The 18,260-nt window shown below is 33.1% G+C and overlaps 1 protein-coding gene across 1 annotated transcript; it reads right to left on the minus strand.

The window, feature by feature from the left end:
* Positions 1 to 1,201: 1,201 nt before the first annotated feature.
* On the minus strand, positions 1,202 to 18,035 carry LOC129222333 (carcinine transporter-like). Its single transcript, XM_054856828.1, has 5 exons — positions 17,947 to 18,035; positions 15,726 to 15,940; positions 13,783 to 13,964; positions 9,150 to 9,325; positions 1,202 to 1,345 (listed from the first exon to the last, which is right to left on the minus strand). The coding sequence occupies exons 2-5, from the start codon at positions 15,739 to 15,741 to the stop codon at positions 1,303 to 1,305; spliced, it is 417 nt and encodes a 138-aa protein (XP_054712803.1). The 5' UTR covers positions 15,742 to 15,940; positions 17,947 to 18,035; the 3' UTR covers positions 1,202 to 1,302.
* Positions 18,036 to 18,260: the final 225 nt, after the last annotated feature.

Raw genomic sequence — 18,260 nt, forward strand, 5'->3', positions numbered from 1 at the left:
AGTTTTCTGTTTTTTATGCACTGATGAAAATTTTCAAGAGTTTCTCTTGTTTTGTGATTTTTATGAAAAGGCTAAATAATCATATGAGGCAAAGGGATGTAAGTGGACATTTTCAAGTTTTGAGTAAAACACATTTTAAGATAAGGTTGTAGGTAGGCTTTCATTGACAAGTTTTTCTAAATCATGCTGTATAACAGAACCTTCCATGGCTACTGATACTATCTCTTGCCCCAAGACGGGAGAGGTTCACCTACCATTTGTACTGTTTATCTCCAAATTTTTAATTTTGCCACTTACACCCCTTCGCTTCTCACTTCCTCATATGGCATTCGATTTCAATGCCGTACAATATGTTTGAAGACAGAATTCTATAGATTAAAATCTTTTATAACATAATTAAAAAGGTCTCCATTTAAAGCCATTTTTTGGGATCTCTTCAAATTGTCCTAAATAAATAGTGCAAATTTGGCGACTTTAGTAATCATGCAAAAAATGCTCATTAATAGAAGTTTCCACGTTGTTTCATTCAGTTGACAGATTGTTTTACATTTTAAGTGCATTTTAATATTGTTTTATTTAATTGGCACAGTTGAGACAAATTTTGCATCATATTTTTATAGTTGCATGGTACATTACATTTGGCTATGTCAGACTTTAATTTCACACCAAAATAGAAGCTTCAGCTTCGTTTTATTTCATTGATGTATGTGGAACACTAATTTTTGAATTATTTATTGCCACTAGAGTACATCCAACAAGCTATTTTCGCCAAAAGTTTTAAAGTGATGAAATTGAGAATGCCATTAATAAATAAATAGTATGCAACAAAACGCAACTGCTATTTCAATTTTTAAAAATTTTTAACAAGCCAATTCAGGACACTAAAATAAAATGTGTGCGTTTGACAAAAAAAAAAAGAAAAGTTTATGGATTGTCAACTTTTGGCATAATATCACTTGCATTTGGTGTGAATTTGAGTTTCGACGAAAATAGTTGACATAATATACATGTATTCAACAAACATAACATTTGTTGCAGTGCGCTTCTTTTTGCTAGCTTTCATTGCTTTTCAAATTCACAATGTCTCATTTTCACTGTTACATGGTGTGGTGGTAAAAGAAAAAAAGAAGCGACTAAGAATAATAAAATCCATTGAAAAAAATGTAGATTATTTATTTAGTAATAAATTTAAATAGTTTAAAATAAATAATGTATATCAATAAAAAATCTATAAAGTGTGCTTAGCTAAATAAATAAATTAATTAAAAGATCTAAGTAGTTAAAAGCTGTTTGGAGAAGCTTTCATTCTACTGGAGTAGAAACTTCATCATCACTCTTTTCGTTGCTAAAGAAAAAAAAGAAACATTTGTCATATTTGAATGTACATTTTAAAAATAATTTTTCACATAAATACATAAAAAACTGGAATTAAGGTTCACAAGTTTTCTCCAATAAGGAAAAATAACATTGCAATAAAAATATCTTGAGTTAATAAATTATGTGAATAATGCTGATTAAAACTTGAATGCCTGGTAAAAAAATTCAATTCTTCCTGCTATGTATATACTTTCTCTTTTTATCGAAAGTTATATTAAAATCTTGTGCATTACAACTAGAATGGAAATAAAACTTGTTTGGCACAGTAATTTCACAGAAATGAAAGAAATGCTTAGTATGGGTGAGCTTGATACATAAACACATAAAAATGAGCACCTAGAATATTTTGAAGGAGCACCTAAACTTTCAATATACAGGGTGTACCAAAACGACAGCGTAAACTCTGCATAGCTAGATTCATCTTTGGAATCTGACCAAAGAAGCATTTCTGTGCAATCCATAGTTTACGAGAAAAATACAAGAACAGGGTTCCCACGGTCCTTAAAAGTCCTTAGAAACTCCTTAGTTTTGATTTTGAAAAATAAGGGCCCTTAAAAGTCCTTATTTTTGGTTAAAGGTCCTTAGTTCTCTTTCCAGGTCCTTAGTTTCCACTACTGTTCGCAATTTAAAAATTTTTAATTGTCAGTGATGATAAAGTTCTTCTTTCCTCACACCTCTTCCTTTCGCCTACATTGGGACCCTCTTCTTCGAGAGTTTCTGAGTGTAGACGAAGAACGTGTAGGGGGGGGGGGGACAGTATCTTCATTTCCACTCTTGTTAGACTGGGAATTTGGTAGCAATCCAGTCAACACCGTGCTTTTGGATCGTAAAGGGGAAATACTAGGTTTGGATTTGGATTAGCAGTTGAGATGTGTTGACTATAACGGATGGCAATGGCTGTTTGGTAGTTCGCCACCTTATCTCTGTTTTCTCATTCTATACCCAGGAAGTACAGTGAAATTCCGTTACAACGAATACCAATACAACGAAATTTCCGTTTCAACGAACTATATTTTCAGTCCCTATATAACTACTACTACATTATTTGAATTCCATTACAACGAAATTCCCGTTACAACGAATAAAATTTGCAGTCCCTTAAAGTTCGTTGTAACGGGATTTCACTGTATAACAGATTGTTTTGTCTCAAGTTCAATGAAACTATTATCGCGGATTATGCTGGGGATCCCTTTAGGGCCTTTGTACACTCGGAGTAAACACACGACGCGACCGATAAGCACCCACTTCATAAAACCTCATTAGACGCGGGGGGTACCCAAATCATCAGACAAGTTCCAGTGTGAACTGCTCTGGCAACTTAACATCAAATGATGATCGAGATGTGTTATGAATTTTCTACTGTAAATTTCCGGTACTATTTTTAATGTTGCCTCATGTTTAAAGCATGTAATTATTTATTTTTTTCAGTAAAATGAAATATATATATTGGATGCAGGGTCGGACTGGGTCCTCAAAAAGGCGCATACCCCAATTTTTCTGAAGGCGCATGCCAATGGGGGGGGGGGGGGGGTCACGGAAAGGATATAGACGATCATTTTAGGGGAGCAATCAGTGGCGGATCCAGAAGATCCTTTGAGAGGTGCGATTGAGTAATTTATTAAGGGGGGGAGGGGGACTAATGAATAAATTTTTTAAAAAGTTTAAGAACTGAAGCATGTTTTTTTTTTTTTTTTCGAATAAGGTGCTTCGTTCAAAGAGTTTGAATGAAAGTTATAAGTGTTTCGAGTATTACACACACAAGAATAAAAAATTGAAAAAAGAATTTTTACTAATATTCTAGATCTATTATCTAAATTACACCCTTTAACTTTTGATTCGTTTGAAAACTTGTGAAGTTTTTTCAGTTGTTATTCAGGTCCTCAACTGTACTTTTTTCCTTATAAAAGAAAGGTTGCAGCACCAAAATGGCATCTCTTTTTAACAGTTTACGTACCGAACATAATGAAATACTAAAATTGAATTTGTAAGTAAAATTTGAAGATTGTTTTGAATTTATTTGTTGATTGAGTTTTGTTTAATATTCGCCCAAAGGAAGGAGTGTTTGCAGGTTTTCTCCCGAAAAGTTTTGTTCGGAACGCATTTTTAGACTATTTGGAGGTTAACAAGTGAAAGGGAGGTTTGGGGGTCCCGTTCCGGATTTTTTTTTGAAATTTAAGGGTATATTTTGAAAACACAATAATTTGCTATCTTTGTGTTCTTGAAGGGAAAGATGAGAGACATGTGTTCACCCCAGTCCTTTTATGATAACTTCAAAAACGCAAGTATTGCTAAAAAGGTTTTTAGTATTGGGGGGGGTTTCCCCCGGAAAAAATTTTGGAATTGAAGTCCTAAAAACGCAATTGTAGGCCATCTTTGATGAAGTAGCAGAAGACATGGGGTTCAGAACTTTTCAACAGAAACTTTTCGATGTAGGAGTTCCAAAAACGCTGTTTTAGACGATCTTTGAATGATGTTGAAAGATGAGGAAAAAAAGACATGGGGGCTCCTCTCCGGAAATTTTTTGAAATTGAAGTCTCAAAAACGCAGTTGTAAGCCATCTTTTATGACGTAGGGGGAAGAAACGGGGTTTGTAACTTTCCATTGGAAATTTTTGGAAATTGGAGCTTTGAAATACAATGGTCAGCCATCTTTGGTAGCGTAAAGGGAAGGGATGGAGTCAGGAGTAAACCGGCAAATTTTCAATATTGAAACTTCAAAAACATAATGTTAGTGGGTCTTCATTAACGTTAGGAGAAGGACTCGAGATCGAGGGCTGTCCCCCGGAATTTTTTCGGAATTAAAGTTAAAAACGTAATTGAAAGCCGACGACATTTTCGAAACGATGTCGATTAACGACATTTTCGAAAAAAATTTCGATTCCGGCGATTTTTTTCGAAATTACTCCAAAAATTCAAAAGTTTTGATAATCTTCGATGGCATTGGAGAGAGGGGGTTGCGGGACTCTCCCCTGCAAAATTTTTGGAATTAAAGTCATAAAAACACAGTTGTAGACGATTTTTTGTGATGTGTTGGGGGTGGGGGGGGGAGAGTTTGGTGGACCTTTTCCTGGAATTTTTTTAACACAATTTTAGACAATTTTTGTTTATTTGGGAGAGGAGAGATTTTGTGGACTTCCCATTGAAATTGCAAAATCTTGACTGTAGGCCATCTTTGTTAACTTTTAGGGGAAGGCACGTTCCACTAGTTTTTTCAATCACGTGCCAAAAACGGCAATTTACAAGAAATAATGAATAAGTACATTCGGAATTTCGGAACTCGCCCAGTGATTTGATTTCGCATCTTCTGAGTGATATTTTTTCCACTAGGCGACATTGATGTCAAGTGATCATTATGTTATAAAAAGCGCACTGCTCCATTTCTATACGAAATTCAACTTTTCCACTATGAAATTCATTAAAAATAAGAGTAGAAAAACTCACTGACAAACGCCTAGACAACTGTATTCAAACGGCAACCAGTACCGACTCTACCAATAATAATAAACTTGTTCATGTAATTCAAAAATGCAGTTTTAGACTAACTTCGATGATGCTAGAAGATAAAGAGAGAAGGTCTAGTGGCCTCCACCTCCAGAAATTTTTTTCAATTTTAATCCTAAAACGCTATTGCCGTCCGTCTTTAATGACGTTAAGGGAAAAAATGTGATTCGAAACTTTCTTCCAGAACGTTTTCGAAATCGAGGTTCTAGAATAGGCAGTCTTTTTGATTGAAGATTCGTAGGTCTCTCCCTTTTCTTTTTTTTTTTGAAATAAGAGTCTTAAAAACGCTCTTGTTGGTCATCTTTGGAAACATTACGGGAAGGGAGGGGAGGGGATAGAAGGAACTTTTCCCGGCAATTTTTCGAAATTGAAATTCAAAAGACGGAAAAGTTTTAGACGATAACATTAGGGAAAGCGGGCTTGGAGGAAAATTTTCGAAACTTCAAAATGAGGGGAAGGTATAAGAGCTTTCGAATCAATTAGGAAACTTTCGTTCTGAATTTGCAAGACAAGTTTTTATTTTTGTTTTTCAGCGAAGGCGTTTGCATTGCATTTCATCTTAAAAAGTTGGAAGGGCGCACCTGCCCTCGGGCAGGTTGGCAGGCGGGCCAGTCCGAGCCTGATTGGATGCCATACTATTCTAGTGTTCAATCGATTTAAGCAGTAATGACTAATTTTGTATGTTTATATTTCAAAATATAAAACATATTTCAGAGCTTTAACTTGGTTTATTTTATCTTAACTGTTTGTCTTGAGAGAAAACAGAGAAGTAAAATAATAATTATAATTAAATGCTGTTATGATTTGTTTTGAAGCTGATTTGGGGTCCTAATCTCATTCTGTAGGTTGAAAAAAACAAGTCTTTAACTAATGATACTATGCAATAAAAAAGACCATTGTGACGCAACTCTAACTGTGCATCACGCAATACTTCCATTATATACTGTCAGCCCCACTTAATCGGGTATCGGATGAACGAATATTCGCTTATATGAATAAAATCTCCTGGAACCGAATATTTCCCCATAGACGCAATGTTAAAGATCTCCAATATGAATTTTTAAAAATAAGTACCGTAACATATTAAGTACCAAAAAGTAAGTAAATAAGAGTTAAAGAAAAGAAAAGTCAATAGCATAAAATAAATTATTTTGATTAAACATTTTTTTTTAAAAAGTAAATATTAAAATGTTTATCATAAATGCAAAAGTTATTGAATGTTTTGTACATACTAAGAGCTAATTAATTGCTTTTTATTTAATCATTTTGGTACTCTTTGTCATTTAGTGAAATCCATGTAAGCATTTTTTTACGCAAGATTATGAATTGACCTGTTTTGTTCTTGCATATCATTAATGTATGGGCTGTATAATGTGCTTTTTTTTCTGCAAGTTGTTGCCTAAAAAAATCTGCTGCATATTGTACTCTAATATAAAAACATTCAGTGTTCAACATAAAATTGCTGCCAGTTAGGAATTGACAAAGGAAAAAAAAGTTCAGATCACAAATTTTATTAGTTTTGAAAACCTGTTTGGTTTAGTTAAAAAGTAATAAATATTTTTGGGTCTGGTTCTGTAATCTAATGATGACTAGTTAAAGTGTTATTTTTTTTGGGGGGGGGGGGGATTTTTCAAACTGAAGGGGGTTTATATATTCGTTATATGTATGCAATTAAAAAAAACATTTAACATAAAATTGAGAGGAAAGATATTTTTCCCTGTTAAAAGAATTTTGTGCTTTAAAATTGCTTTAAATTACAGTCTTACCATCCACACTGCTATAGCATTTTGCGTTGATTGATTTTAATTAGCATTTTTTAGGTCCTTAATTTTTTTGAAAAAGTCCTTAGAAAGTGCTTAGAAAGTCCTTAGTTTTTATTTTGAAAAAGGAGTGGGAACCCTGAAGAAACAGAGTATGACGTCACTGCCAATGCAAGAAAAAACACGTTATTGAACATATTAACAGCAGTATATGTACATTATGTATGACAGCAAATACATGTAATGACATTTTAAACATTATTGTCTGGAATTATAGGCAAATACTGTTGTTGATATGTCCAATAAAGTGTTTTTTTCTTTTTTTTTTCTGCGTCGGCAGTGACGTCATACTTTTTTTTTCTCGTAAACAACGTATCGTACAGGAACGCTTCTTTGCAGTTTTTATGTACTCCCAACGAGAATCTAGCTGTGCAGAGTTTATGCAGTCTTTTGGGGACACCTGTATGTTTTTCATTAATACAAAAAGTGAAGTCATTTAAAGTGATCTATACCTTTTTTGTTCCACATTGCTTTTTATAAAAATCAAATTCTGGACAGTTTTTTTCAGCAAATACTTATAGCAAGAAAAAATTAAGTTTTCCTTTCTGTTTTACACATGGAAACAGAAATCCAGAGCTTTGACTTTTTACAAGGTCTGGCATACCCATTCTCCAGTGGCCACCAAGAGCACTATTGCAGCAGATGATTTTTGAGTCTTTTATCCTAGGGTAAACTTGCCGGTATAAGAGTGCTGAGTGTTACGCTGTTGTAAAGACCAACTTCAGACATGGAGATTTTGCCATTGCTACATAGTGCTATCATTTGGAGTCATCTGGAGACTGGTGTTCTTTTAGGGAGGCTACAGGCGATTAAGACATTGAAGGATGTCATTTACAGCAATATCACCAGAAATGTCTCACTGACCAAATGGAGCTTCACATCGCGACTACAAAAAGCCATAACTCATTAAGGTCAGAAAACGTCATATACAGGTTTCAGGCACCGAAACTCGCAAAATCCACCCTCCTAATTTTTCGAAATATTTAAACCTTACTGCATTCCTATAGACAAGACAACAACAACTTGTGAAGGTTAACACCGTTTTAAAATTGACCATCTTAGTGAAAATAAATAGTAAGAATAGGTCATAAGATGGTAAAAATGTTTCTATGCTGCTTTATTTATTACAATTTGAAACTAAGTATACCCAGGGATTGACTAAGCCAAAGTGATGCTCAGGTCCAGGTAAAAATTAGAGCCCTTTCACCAAAAAAGAAAAAAACCTGCACATTTTCAAAAAAGGGAAGAAGAAATTTATGGTGTGGGTTGTGGCACCCAGGTTCATGGACCTGTAGGACAGTGCATCAATCAGGCCCTGAATACTATTATGCCAGTTCCTGTATAATTTGGTCACGAGAAAAACTTTCTATTAATGTTAAAATAACCCCTCATAAAATCATGCACATTATTTGGAATTTTTTAATTAAAAAAAAAAACGGTAATCTAAATTTCTTGTTTTGTTTTAGTATGTGATCCTAATAAGTTTGATTAAATTTGTTGTAATTGCAAATATTTTTTTTGTACAAAAAAAAATTATTTGATTGGTTATGCAGTGGCTGCCGCTTATATGAATTACATTTGTTCAAGTTTTGATTCCATAAAGTGGATAATTCAATAAAGCTAGATTTTGTTCTGTACTTGACGATTGGATTCATTAAAGCGATTGATTCAATTAACCAGTGTACAGTGAAATCCTGTTACAAAAAACTTCAAGGGAATGCAAATTTTATTTGTTGTATCGGTAATTTTGTCTTAATCGAATTCAAGCAAGGTTTTTGCGGTTAAACAAACTGAAAATTTAATTTGTTGAAACGGATATTTCGTTGTGTTGGTATTCGTTGTAACGGGATTTCACACTCTCTCAATTTTGGATGTATCAAACTTTTTTGTTATTTCCCGACAAGTGCACTATACAGAGGGGTTACTCTAGTCAGTTTAAAAATCTATGTTTCTTTAGAAAATTAAAACCATTTGATAAATGCAATTCATCTCTGTAGATTAGTAATAATCATCTCAATTTAACAAAGTAAATGTGCTGCCAGTGCTGACCGACAGCCAATAAGTTGTGTTTTGGTTGTACGAAATCTTTTGTTGAATCTCTCATGTGCCTCTTATCATGAAAGTAAAAAAGCTATCACAATTTGGTTAATGATTTATATTTTGCTTATAGTACTAGGAGAATAAGTATTTAGCTTTCAGAACTAAATTCTGAAGAATTTTGGATAAGATCTTTTTATAAAAAGGTTGTTTACCATAAGCAAACATTTGATCGGAAAAAAAAAACAATAAAAGCTTATTTAAATACAAATTAATTAAAATAATTTAAAATCTTTTATAACGTGTATTTTCTTTTGTTTGTTTTCTCAATCCTGCCAAAAATTGATAATGACGCTTTCAATGTTCTAAACAAGATAAACCTTTTATTTATTATTGTAAAAGTGGTAACTCTCACCTTTTATTTAAGCATGGGCACTCGAAGATATGCTGATTTTTCCCAAACGTTTCTCCATCTTCTATAGTATGAGGCAAATGTTGGTGTAAAGTTTCAGGAAGAATAATAGTTATGATAGCTATCACAAAAAGCAGCACCCCAGATATTAAAAGAGGTAAACCAGGCATCTTAAGGGCCTATGAAACACACAGGAAATTAACTGAAATCAATACTACATTGCATATTTGAAAGATTATTTTCATAATAATTCAATGAAATGAAAACTTATTTATTTCAGGTAACTGTAAAATTATCAAATAATTTTTCTGAAGAGATATTGCGAGTAAGAATTTCAAAAAGTGTTATTTATATTTTTGACTATCTGTAAATAATATTTAATTTCTTAGTACAGTAAAACCTTTAACGTTGACCACCCTTGTAAGTTGACTACCTGCCTAAGTTGACTACTTCAAGTACAGAATTAGACCAATATCATATAAATCAACCTATATAAGTGACCACCGGTTTAAGTTGACCACTTAAGTAGTGCACCCCAAGTGTTCAACTTACACAGGTTTCACTGTAACAGCATAAAATTTTAACTTTGAATATAATTTTACGGTTTTTAAGAATTTCTTTGTTCACAGTAATTCACAAAACATGTATTTAGTAAAACAAATATGTGCTGTTGTTGATGGAATATGTCCATCTCTGAAATATTCAATTTGTTAGTACAGGATGTTCCAAAAATAACTATTTATTTTCAAGATCAGCATGTTTTATAAAAGAAGGAATGCACAAGAATGCCCCCCCCCTCAAAAAAAAAAAAACAGGAAAATACTAACAGCTCTCCCTAAAGATTTTAATGGCGCAGTCTGTGCAATGACCCGTGTCTCCAACCCAAGGTGGGCACCCCTGGAACACATACATAAAATAAAAAACATATACCAGACTTTATTAAATTCTTATGTATATATGTAAAAGCACAAGTAGTGTACATCTAAAAATCAGTTAGTAGTGTAGATCTAAAAAGCAGGTTTCAATTGATCAGTTTTTGGTGACCTTAGCAGGTTTGATATCATTGGAAGGGAGAGGGAAGAAATAAATAAGAATGTTTAAAATAAGGTATTTTGCACTTGCTAAGTAAAAATGTGTGCATTAATCAATATTCAATTAATCTTCACAGAATTTTTGTTGTTGAAAGGGGTGAAAGACCGCGGATAATCGGGAGTTTACTGTTTTAGCTCTAGTTTTCAAGATACAAAGCCAACTTGGGGAGGTGAAATCTCTTTACTGCTCTTTTTTTCCACAGTAGATGAAAGCACCTTCCATGGGGCTGATCGGCTTTTAAACTTCGACATCTGGCTGGGTTTTTTTGTGACTGATCTTAAACTTATTGCTAATTTAAAGCTAGCAACTCAAAATGCTTAATGAATATATTTTAATGTTAAACTTTTTATCCAACCCTGCCAGAGAATCAAGAGGGGTTGGGGTCATCCCCCCCATCAAAAATTAATGTATTTTCATGTAAATGAGCATTTTTTTTTGTTGTTTCTTTTTTGATATAATTTACATTGAGTATATAACTTGACGGAAAAATTAGAAATGTCAGGCCTCTTTTTATCATATACAAGAAAACCCCTCCTAACGGACACCTCAAAGGCGGACGCTCCTCTTATGCTGACAATTTGTAATTTCCCAATTCCAATGCAAGTATCATTATTAAACCCCTGCCCTGGGGACACCTCTCTATTGCAGAGAAAAAAATTGTTCCGTTAGTGTCCGCATTAGAGGGATTTTACTGTATAGTCAATTTATAAAGTATAAACAAATACAGTAAAACTTCGGTAAGTCAACTTCAATCAGCCGAAAACTTTGATAAGTCGAATTTAATCTTGATTCCCGTCTGAATGGAGAATTTATATTATTTATTTTCCATAAACCAAATTTTATTTTATGACTGTTGTCAAACTTTCTTTGATAAAGTAACTCCATAAGTAGAAATTGTTGCTTTCCCAAATGGAATGACCAAAAAGAAAGAAAACGGCGCCATTGCATCAAAAGGCGTACGGACGAAGTGAATCTCTGACAAATTTACAAAATGAGTTGAACTTTTTATAAAAGAAAAGGAACATTCCTTTACACACAGATTTTACAATTTTATTGCAGTTGATGACGGAACTTTAGTTAGAGTACCAGAGTTTCCGCTACAGTCGCATTTTTTGCAAAATGCGAAAATGCTATTCAAGTTACGAAAATGAAGCAAGGCATTTTTGCTCAAAAATAAAAATAATAAAAACAATGCACAATTCGAGAGAGGAAGCAAGCGTAGCGATTTTCTTTTTATATATTTTTTCGGCACAGATGTGATATACCCCCCCCCCCCCCCAATTTGCGACATCTGATTTTTTGCACAAAATTGAAATATTTTTCTCGCCAATGAGGCGATAATTTTTTAAGCATGGCATCCCTGGCCTAACTAACCTGTGTTTGACAACCCAAAGGCAATCTTAGATCTGTTCAAACTTGTTCACTTGTTATCGGTTGCATGCAGGAGAGATTCTTGTTTTTTCATGCAATATACCTTACAGGAAAGCTTCTTTTGTGTTAGTTTAAATTCAGCAGTTGAGTTTTCTTGAATAAATATTAGAAAATACCAGTTTCTTCAAACTTGAACGTTAATTAAAAGTAAACTCCAACTTGGTGTGTATCTGTAAGGTGCCATTGTCATTTTGTTTCAGAATGAGTGTGAGGCTTTATACCATAAAAAGGTAAGCTTTTTTAAAAAAAATTCTAGAAAAAAGAACTCTCACTTCCGAAATTCTTTGTGTTTACAAAATCTTGTTGGTTTCTTGTAGTTTTTAACTTTATTTTTACTGTATGTAAGTTAATTATACAAAAATAGTACGGTTATTTTATTCTAAAAGTTAATTCTTATCGATGCCACGAATTATTTAGACATTCTATAAACGTGTCTCCTTTAGGTACCGAATTTCTGAAAATAAGTTGACTCTGGCATTTTATAAAAATATGAAGGTGTTATTTCACATGAAATATAATAGGTATTTTTAAAGCATGCCTGAATAGCAAATTAATGTATGGTATTTTTATATTGTTTATGGTTGGGTTGTTCTGTTGAGACATTTCTACTTTTCATACATCGAAATTATAGTAACCAAGCGTTTTTTTGGCTGAAATAGTTATTGATTTTGGGGATGTTTTCCGCTTTAAACATCACAATTTGAATCGCTTTGCTTTTTTTCAGCAAAGTATGAGAAGTTTTTGTTTGATGAAATGCATGTTGGAAAATAGCTTTTGTATCTATTGGTACATATTTCATTGGTGAGCTGTTATAGTAATTTTAATAATTTAAGCATTTTAAATACTTTCTAGTAATTTTTCTTTGTACAAAAACTTCTAGTTTCTGGTATTTTTGAAGCATATATTCCCAATGTTTTTTGTTGTGGTTTTATGTTGTTTTTATATATATTGTGTTCTGAAGTGCTTTGATCATGTTTTTTTTTCTGAATTTTTCCTGTTGGCGCTAAAAAAGCATCGCTAAGAACGATGTATGACTTATGTCGTCATACAACATTTTCTTGGCACCAACAGGAAAAAGTCGCCAAGGGTGGGTGGGGCATATGATATTAGTTCCATTGTTTAAAATCTGATTCAACAAGACAGTCTTATTCATTATCTCCCCTCAACAAACATTTTTTGAGGGAGGGAAAATGTAAAGTTTTAAAAATCAAACTTGTGTTCTCTCAAAAGGTAAGTACAATTCTGAATTTTTATTTTCAAATTAAAAAAAAAAGCTACTGCATTTATTTCTGTAAAGATGTCATAGCCGAATTTTAGTTTTCAAGTGGAGATGAAACACATTGAATCAGTTAGAAAGATGTGTGAACGTATTCATTATCCTCCAACATTTTAGCATTTTGCTAAAATGACAATTTTCGTTTTTTTTTGCTAAAAAACTTTTGAACTCAGCTTAAACCCTATCGAGTACTGTTGTAGATATTTGATTGTCCATAAGGAGAAATACCAAAAATGATTTTGGTGGTGAAGAGGAACTTGGGTCAGCGAAATAAAACTACCTATTCAAGATGCAAGAAGAGCAGCATATATGTTGTGCATTTTTATAGAATCCCGTCAGAATGTTCCCGACCCCTTCTTTGAGTCATTAAAAGTATCCAAGGACTATTTAATGAAAACACAAATTTCTGCTCAGAAGCAATGATTGATTCCAGATGTTTTTAAAAAATATTTTTTTTTTTCAAGTAGAAATTGCTATCTAAATTTTTAGCAAAGAAATGTAATCTGTTTTCCAACCTATAAAACTCTTGAATTTACATAATTATATTACACATTAATTATGCCATGTTGAAATATAATCTCCTTAACATAGTATTCTATCCATTTTTGCTAATAATATAAATTTAATGAGTTTCAGTGGTAGTATTTTCTTTTATTAGTTTGTTTTTATTTTCAATAAGCCGAATCATCGATAACTCGAATTTTTCTTGGTTTTCCTTCGACTTATCGAAGTTTCCACTTGTATGTAACATACTTAAACCAATATGAGTGATTTAGAATAATTTCTTACTCATTTTTCATAATACTATTATATAGATAGATGTTCAAAACAACTTACGAGATAAACTATGGAAGGACTTAGGTAGAGCCCTAAAGTACCCATCAGTCTTAAGAAGGCCAGACCACGTCCACGAAGCACAGTTGGTAAAAGTTCTGCAGAATACTGCATAATGACATTGTAAACAATGGTTAAAGTTACTCTTTGAATAAGAGCTAAGCCTAGATATGTTTTTGTATAATCTAAACAAAATAGAAAAATGTTCATTAGTATTCTTAAAAATAATACTTTTTTGATAATTATTATTATTTGAAACCACATAGAAAGTTTAATGTGTAATTATTTCGATACATATGCTCAACGCACATAAAGAAGATATGAATAAACTTAGTGTTTATAAAAGGCATCCATAATCACTCACATCACTTCAGCGACAAGATCTTCCTTCACTAACAAATTACAATAGTCTAGGAATGGCACACAACTTTCGATATGAAAGTTTTTATTGTGTGTTTATAATGTTGGTATCCTCGTTGATTTGCTCCTCCTTTGGCTCCTTGAAAAGCTCTTCTTCCAGTGAGCCCTGTGAATTGTGCAATTATTAAATTTGTACAATTCACTGACTACTTCGTACTTCTGAGAAATAGCTCTAGAACCAATTGCAGAAAATGCCTCCTGTGGCCCAAGCTCACTTATTTTATCACGAAAATGCAGCTTATTGCATGTTATCTGCAATCTCAGGAATTTAAACGCAGAAAGAGGGGAAATTATTTTTTCGCTAAGCCGCATCCACTCAAAACAAAATAAAAACTTCAAATCCTAAGTAGTGTATAATCAAATCTGCATAAAATAAACCTGCTTAAAATGAGGGTCTACTCTGTGTACAAATTGCCCATAGAATATCTTCACTTTTAGAAAAAGTCACCTGAAGGAAACTTGATATTTTATATTCTTTATTTAATGAGTTTTACTGATTTGGTAAAAAATAAATAATAATAGGTTTTATTTTACTGATAATCTAAAACATTTTTTCTTGTGTTGATCTAGTCACTTAGCACTGAAATAAGTAAGATAATTCTTTGTTCTCTAACGAATAATCACGACTAAATTAATAAGTTTGTATGTCATATGATGTTTTGACTGCATTATCATTTATCAATGAAAGACTCAACATTTGAATTTTTTTTTTATGAAAGTTACTTCCGGTAAACAGCCAATAATTCCTTTGAAAAAGAAATAACAAGCAATAAAATGACAACTTGATAACTTCTTCACAATTGAATTCAATGCATGCTTTTAGAAAGGAATTTTCAATTTGGTGAAGTGACCATCAAAAGAAAAAAAAAAATGTGCAAAATGATATGTTTGTTATTCAATATTATTTTTTACTTCATATCAATTCCTCAATATTTATTCAAGAAAGAAAAAAAAATCACAGAATGATTGTTATGAAGAAATGGAAAAGTGTTCAAAAGGATAGAAATTGGGCAAAAAGATTTAAAATACATAATTATGTTAGCATGCACCTCTCAAAATATTTCAGCAAAATTTTGTGAAACAATGAAAAATTCACTTAATGACTGAAACATTTAAGGAAAAAAACTTAAATGACATTACTGGCAAAAGATACATTTTTATTTAAATACTAATCCAGGATAATTAGAAACATGCAGTATAAGATATAAATGAATGGTGTTTATAAATTTTAAACAGCATGCTTTCTTTCTTATAAAGCTGTAAAAACATGCTAAAGTTTTAAAATGATTAAAATTTGAACATTCATTTTTTTTAAAGCACAGCCACTGAGAAAAGCAATTAAGCATGAACGTCAAAAACTTCTTTAAAATTATTTTGATATCATGCTTCAACTTACCAATTGAAATAGACACTGCAGTAAAGTAGTCATGTTAGGCAAAGAAAATAAATATCTCAGTATTTTTTTTTCTTAAAAATTTGATTGCAAGTGTAGCAAAGACAACAAGCTTAAAAAGATAATTTCTTACCTTGGGGAATGATCATAATAATAACTCCTGCAATGCCAGCAGCTAAAGATGACAATATTATAGGCCAACGTCTGCCCAACCAGTCTATTCCAAATAGTATAACTAAAAGGGACGGGACCTCAACTAATGCACTGTATGTAAAAGAATCATAAACATTGGTACCCAAGTTTGAAGCATTTTGGGTATTTGTATGGTAGCAGCAATAAACAACAAACCTAGAAAGCAAAGTATATTGTCATTTTTAATTTATTTAGTAGAAGGGGCACTCCAAGGTATTTTTGACATTTATGTAGAGTCCGTAACGTGACCTTTTTTGCCATAACTTTTTAATTTACCGTTTGATTTGCAAATTATTTTAATTTGAGCTGGTGTGTTGGTAGGAAAAGATCAAAATAAAATAATATGCTAATCAAACAGTAAATTAAAAAGTTATGGCAAAAAAGGTCACGTTACGGACTCTACATAAATGTCAAAAATACCGTGGAATGCCCCAGAACTTATTAATATTTAAATGAACAAAGGACAGGACAATTATAATTAAAGTGCTGATTATTAAACACTCTAATTTAAAAACTAATGGTCAGAATTAGGGCTACAGACAATGCAGAGTCGGACTGATTTTGGGGTAAAGAAGTCGGAGTCGGGAGTTGAAGGTTTAAAATTTCACGACTTGGAGTCATTTTCCCTAAAGTCTTCAACTCTGCCAGTGCTTACAGTTGGAATTGGAGTAAAGGAGTCACAGGTTTAAACTTTCAATGCTCAGAGTCGTTCATTATCCCTCAAAGTCCGTAACTCTGCTAGTGCTCGCGTGGAGTCAGAGTCGAACTGATTTTGGGGTAAAGGAATCAGAGTCGGTCATTCTTCCTCCGACTCCGCAGCCTTGATCAGAATAACATGACATTTCATCAGAGAGGCAATGGTAATTTGTTAAGCGAAGAAAAAGAAACAGTTCCAAATTTTTCCGTTAGATGGGAGGGGGATGGGGGGGGGGGCACTGTCAGGTTCACATTTCTGTAGTGGAAGTATGCAATTACTAAAACCTAGGGGCCGTGGTAGCCCGATCGGTAGAATGTCGGATTCGGGGCCGGAGGGTCCTGAGTTCGAACCTCTATGGTCGAAGATCCACCGTCATCATTAAAGGGGACTGAGCGACGTTAAATATGCTCGTGGTCTCAATGTCCTCCAAGTGAAACGATACCTCTGGGGGTGCTAGCACCAGGCAGCTATTAGCTCCTGGTCTAGTTCTAAATTCTCATTAACTGTTCGATCCGGTGATGGTGCTGCCATCTATTGGTATAAAAAATAATGGAGGCAAGGCACTTAGTATGCAGTCCTCGACATAAATACAGTTGTAGTCAGTTGTGACTCGGAATCGGAATACTAAAACCTAACATGTTCACCACATTTATACAATCAGCAAATAGACTTTGATCTAGGGTAGAATATGCCATTTAGTGCTTAACTCACTAATGGTTTTGAATGTCTTCTCATGCCCTACCGATCACGTTTCAAAAGCATTTTACACTAATTTTTCTGATGCTAAATGTTCGTTGTCAAACGGTCCAAGGTGCAGGGCAATAGCTAGGCATTGAGGTAGGGCTCTTGATTTACATGGAAAGTTACTCAAAATAAGTTTTTCATGGGGAAGGATTTCATGCAACTTACTCATGACCCAGGACCATCAGAGGGTTAAGGTACCTGTTAGTAGCGGAACAAAGCGGAGGGCACATCAAACATCTAAGGCTTTAATCATCTGTAAGAAACGTGTTGCATCAAGCTCCTCTCTTTCTCCTGTTTTAGTAGACTTTCCCTGTTTAATTACTGCAACAGTGCCATCTATCAGCACATTTTGGAGCTACATTTTCTTTTGCCAAACGAATTACCATGGCCTCACAACTGTGCCTGCAAAGCATGATTCCATTCACTGCCATGGGCAGGTAAAGGGCAATAACTGCAATTTTTTTTTTGGCATTTTTGTCATCTATTGTATGTTAGCTTTATTGTGCAAGCTTGCTTATTTGGTTTCCACTGCTCAAACATTTCCCTATTATTCGATTTGAATCCAAAAGGCATTTCTTCAAACATCTCAAAAACACATTTCTGCAGATACTGCCAACCAGTAGTTTTTAAAATAGTGTTTTGAAATCAGAACTTTAGTTATAATCATTCTGTATGAGAGAAACCTGCATTAAAAAATGAAAAATAGAAAAAACAAACTTACCATGTAATTGCTAAAACTAAAGTTGTTCGTCGCAGCTTTGGAGTTTTAAATAAATCTAAAATATTTGCATTTATATCTGCTTCATCAGCTTTTGCCTAAGGTAAGGAAAAATTGAAAATGTTATTATGCAGGTTTCAAAAGAAAGGCAGTATTTACAAGGAAGACAAAAAAAAAAAAAAAAAAGGATGATTATAGAAAAAGAGATGCAAAATTAGAAATATTTCATAGGTACATTCAAACAAATTATTATTATTATTATTATTTTTTTTTTTTTACAATCAAGGATTGTAGTTTGGAAACAGAATTTGTTATTA

This window comes from Uloborus diversus, chromosome 5, assembly GCF_026930045.1.
Source record: "Uloborus diversus isolate 005 chromosome 5, Udiv.v.3.1, whole genome shotgun sequence".
Lineage (NCBI taxonomy): Eukaryota > Metazoa > Arthropoda > Arachnida > Araneae > Uloboridae > Uloborus > Uloborus diversus.

Coding starts and splice junctions, on each gene's coding strand:
- LOC129222333 (XM_054856828.1), bottom strand. Junction 9,326..13,782: donor GTCCTTCCATAGTTTATCTC/GTAAGTTGTTTT, acceptor TGTGTTTCATAG/GCCCTTAAGATGCCTGGTTT. Junction 1,346..9,149: donor TGCCCATGCTTAAATAAAAG/GTGAGAGTTACC, acceptor TTTTTTCTTTAG/CAACGAAAAGAGTGATGATG.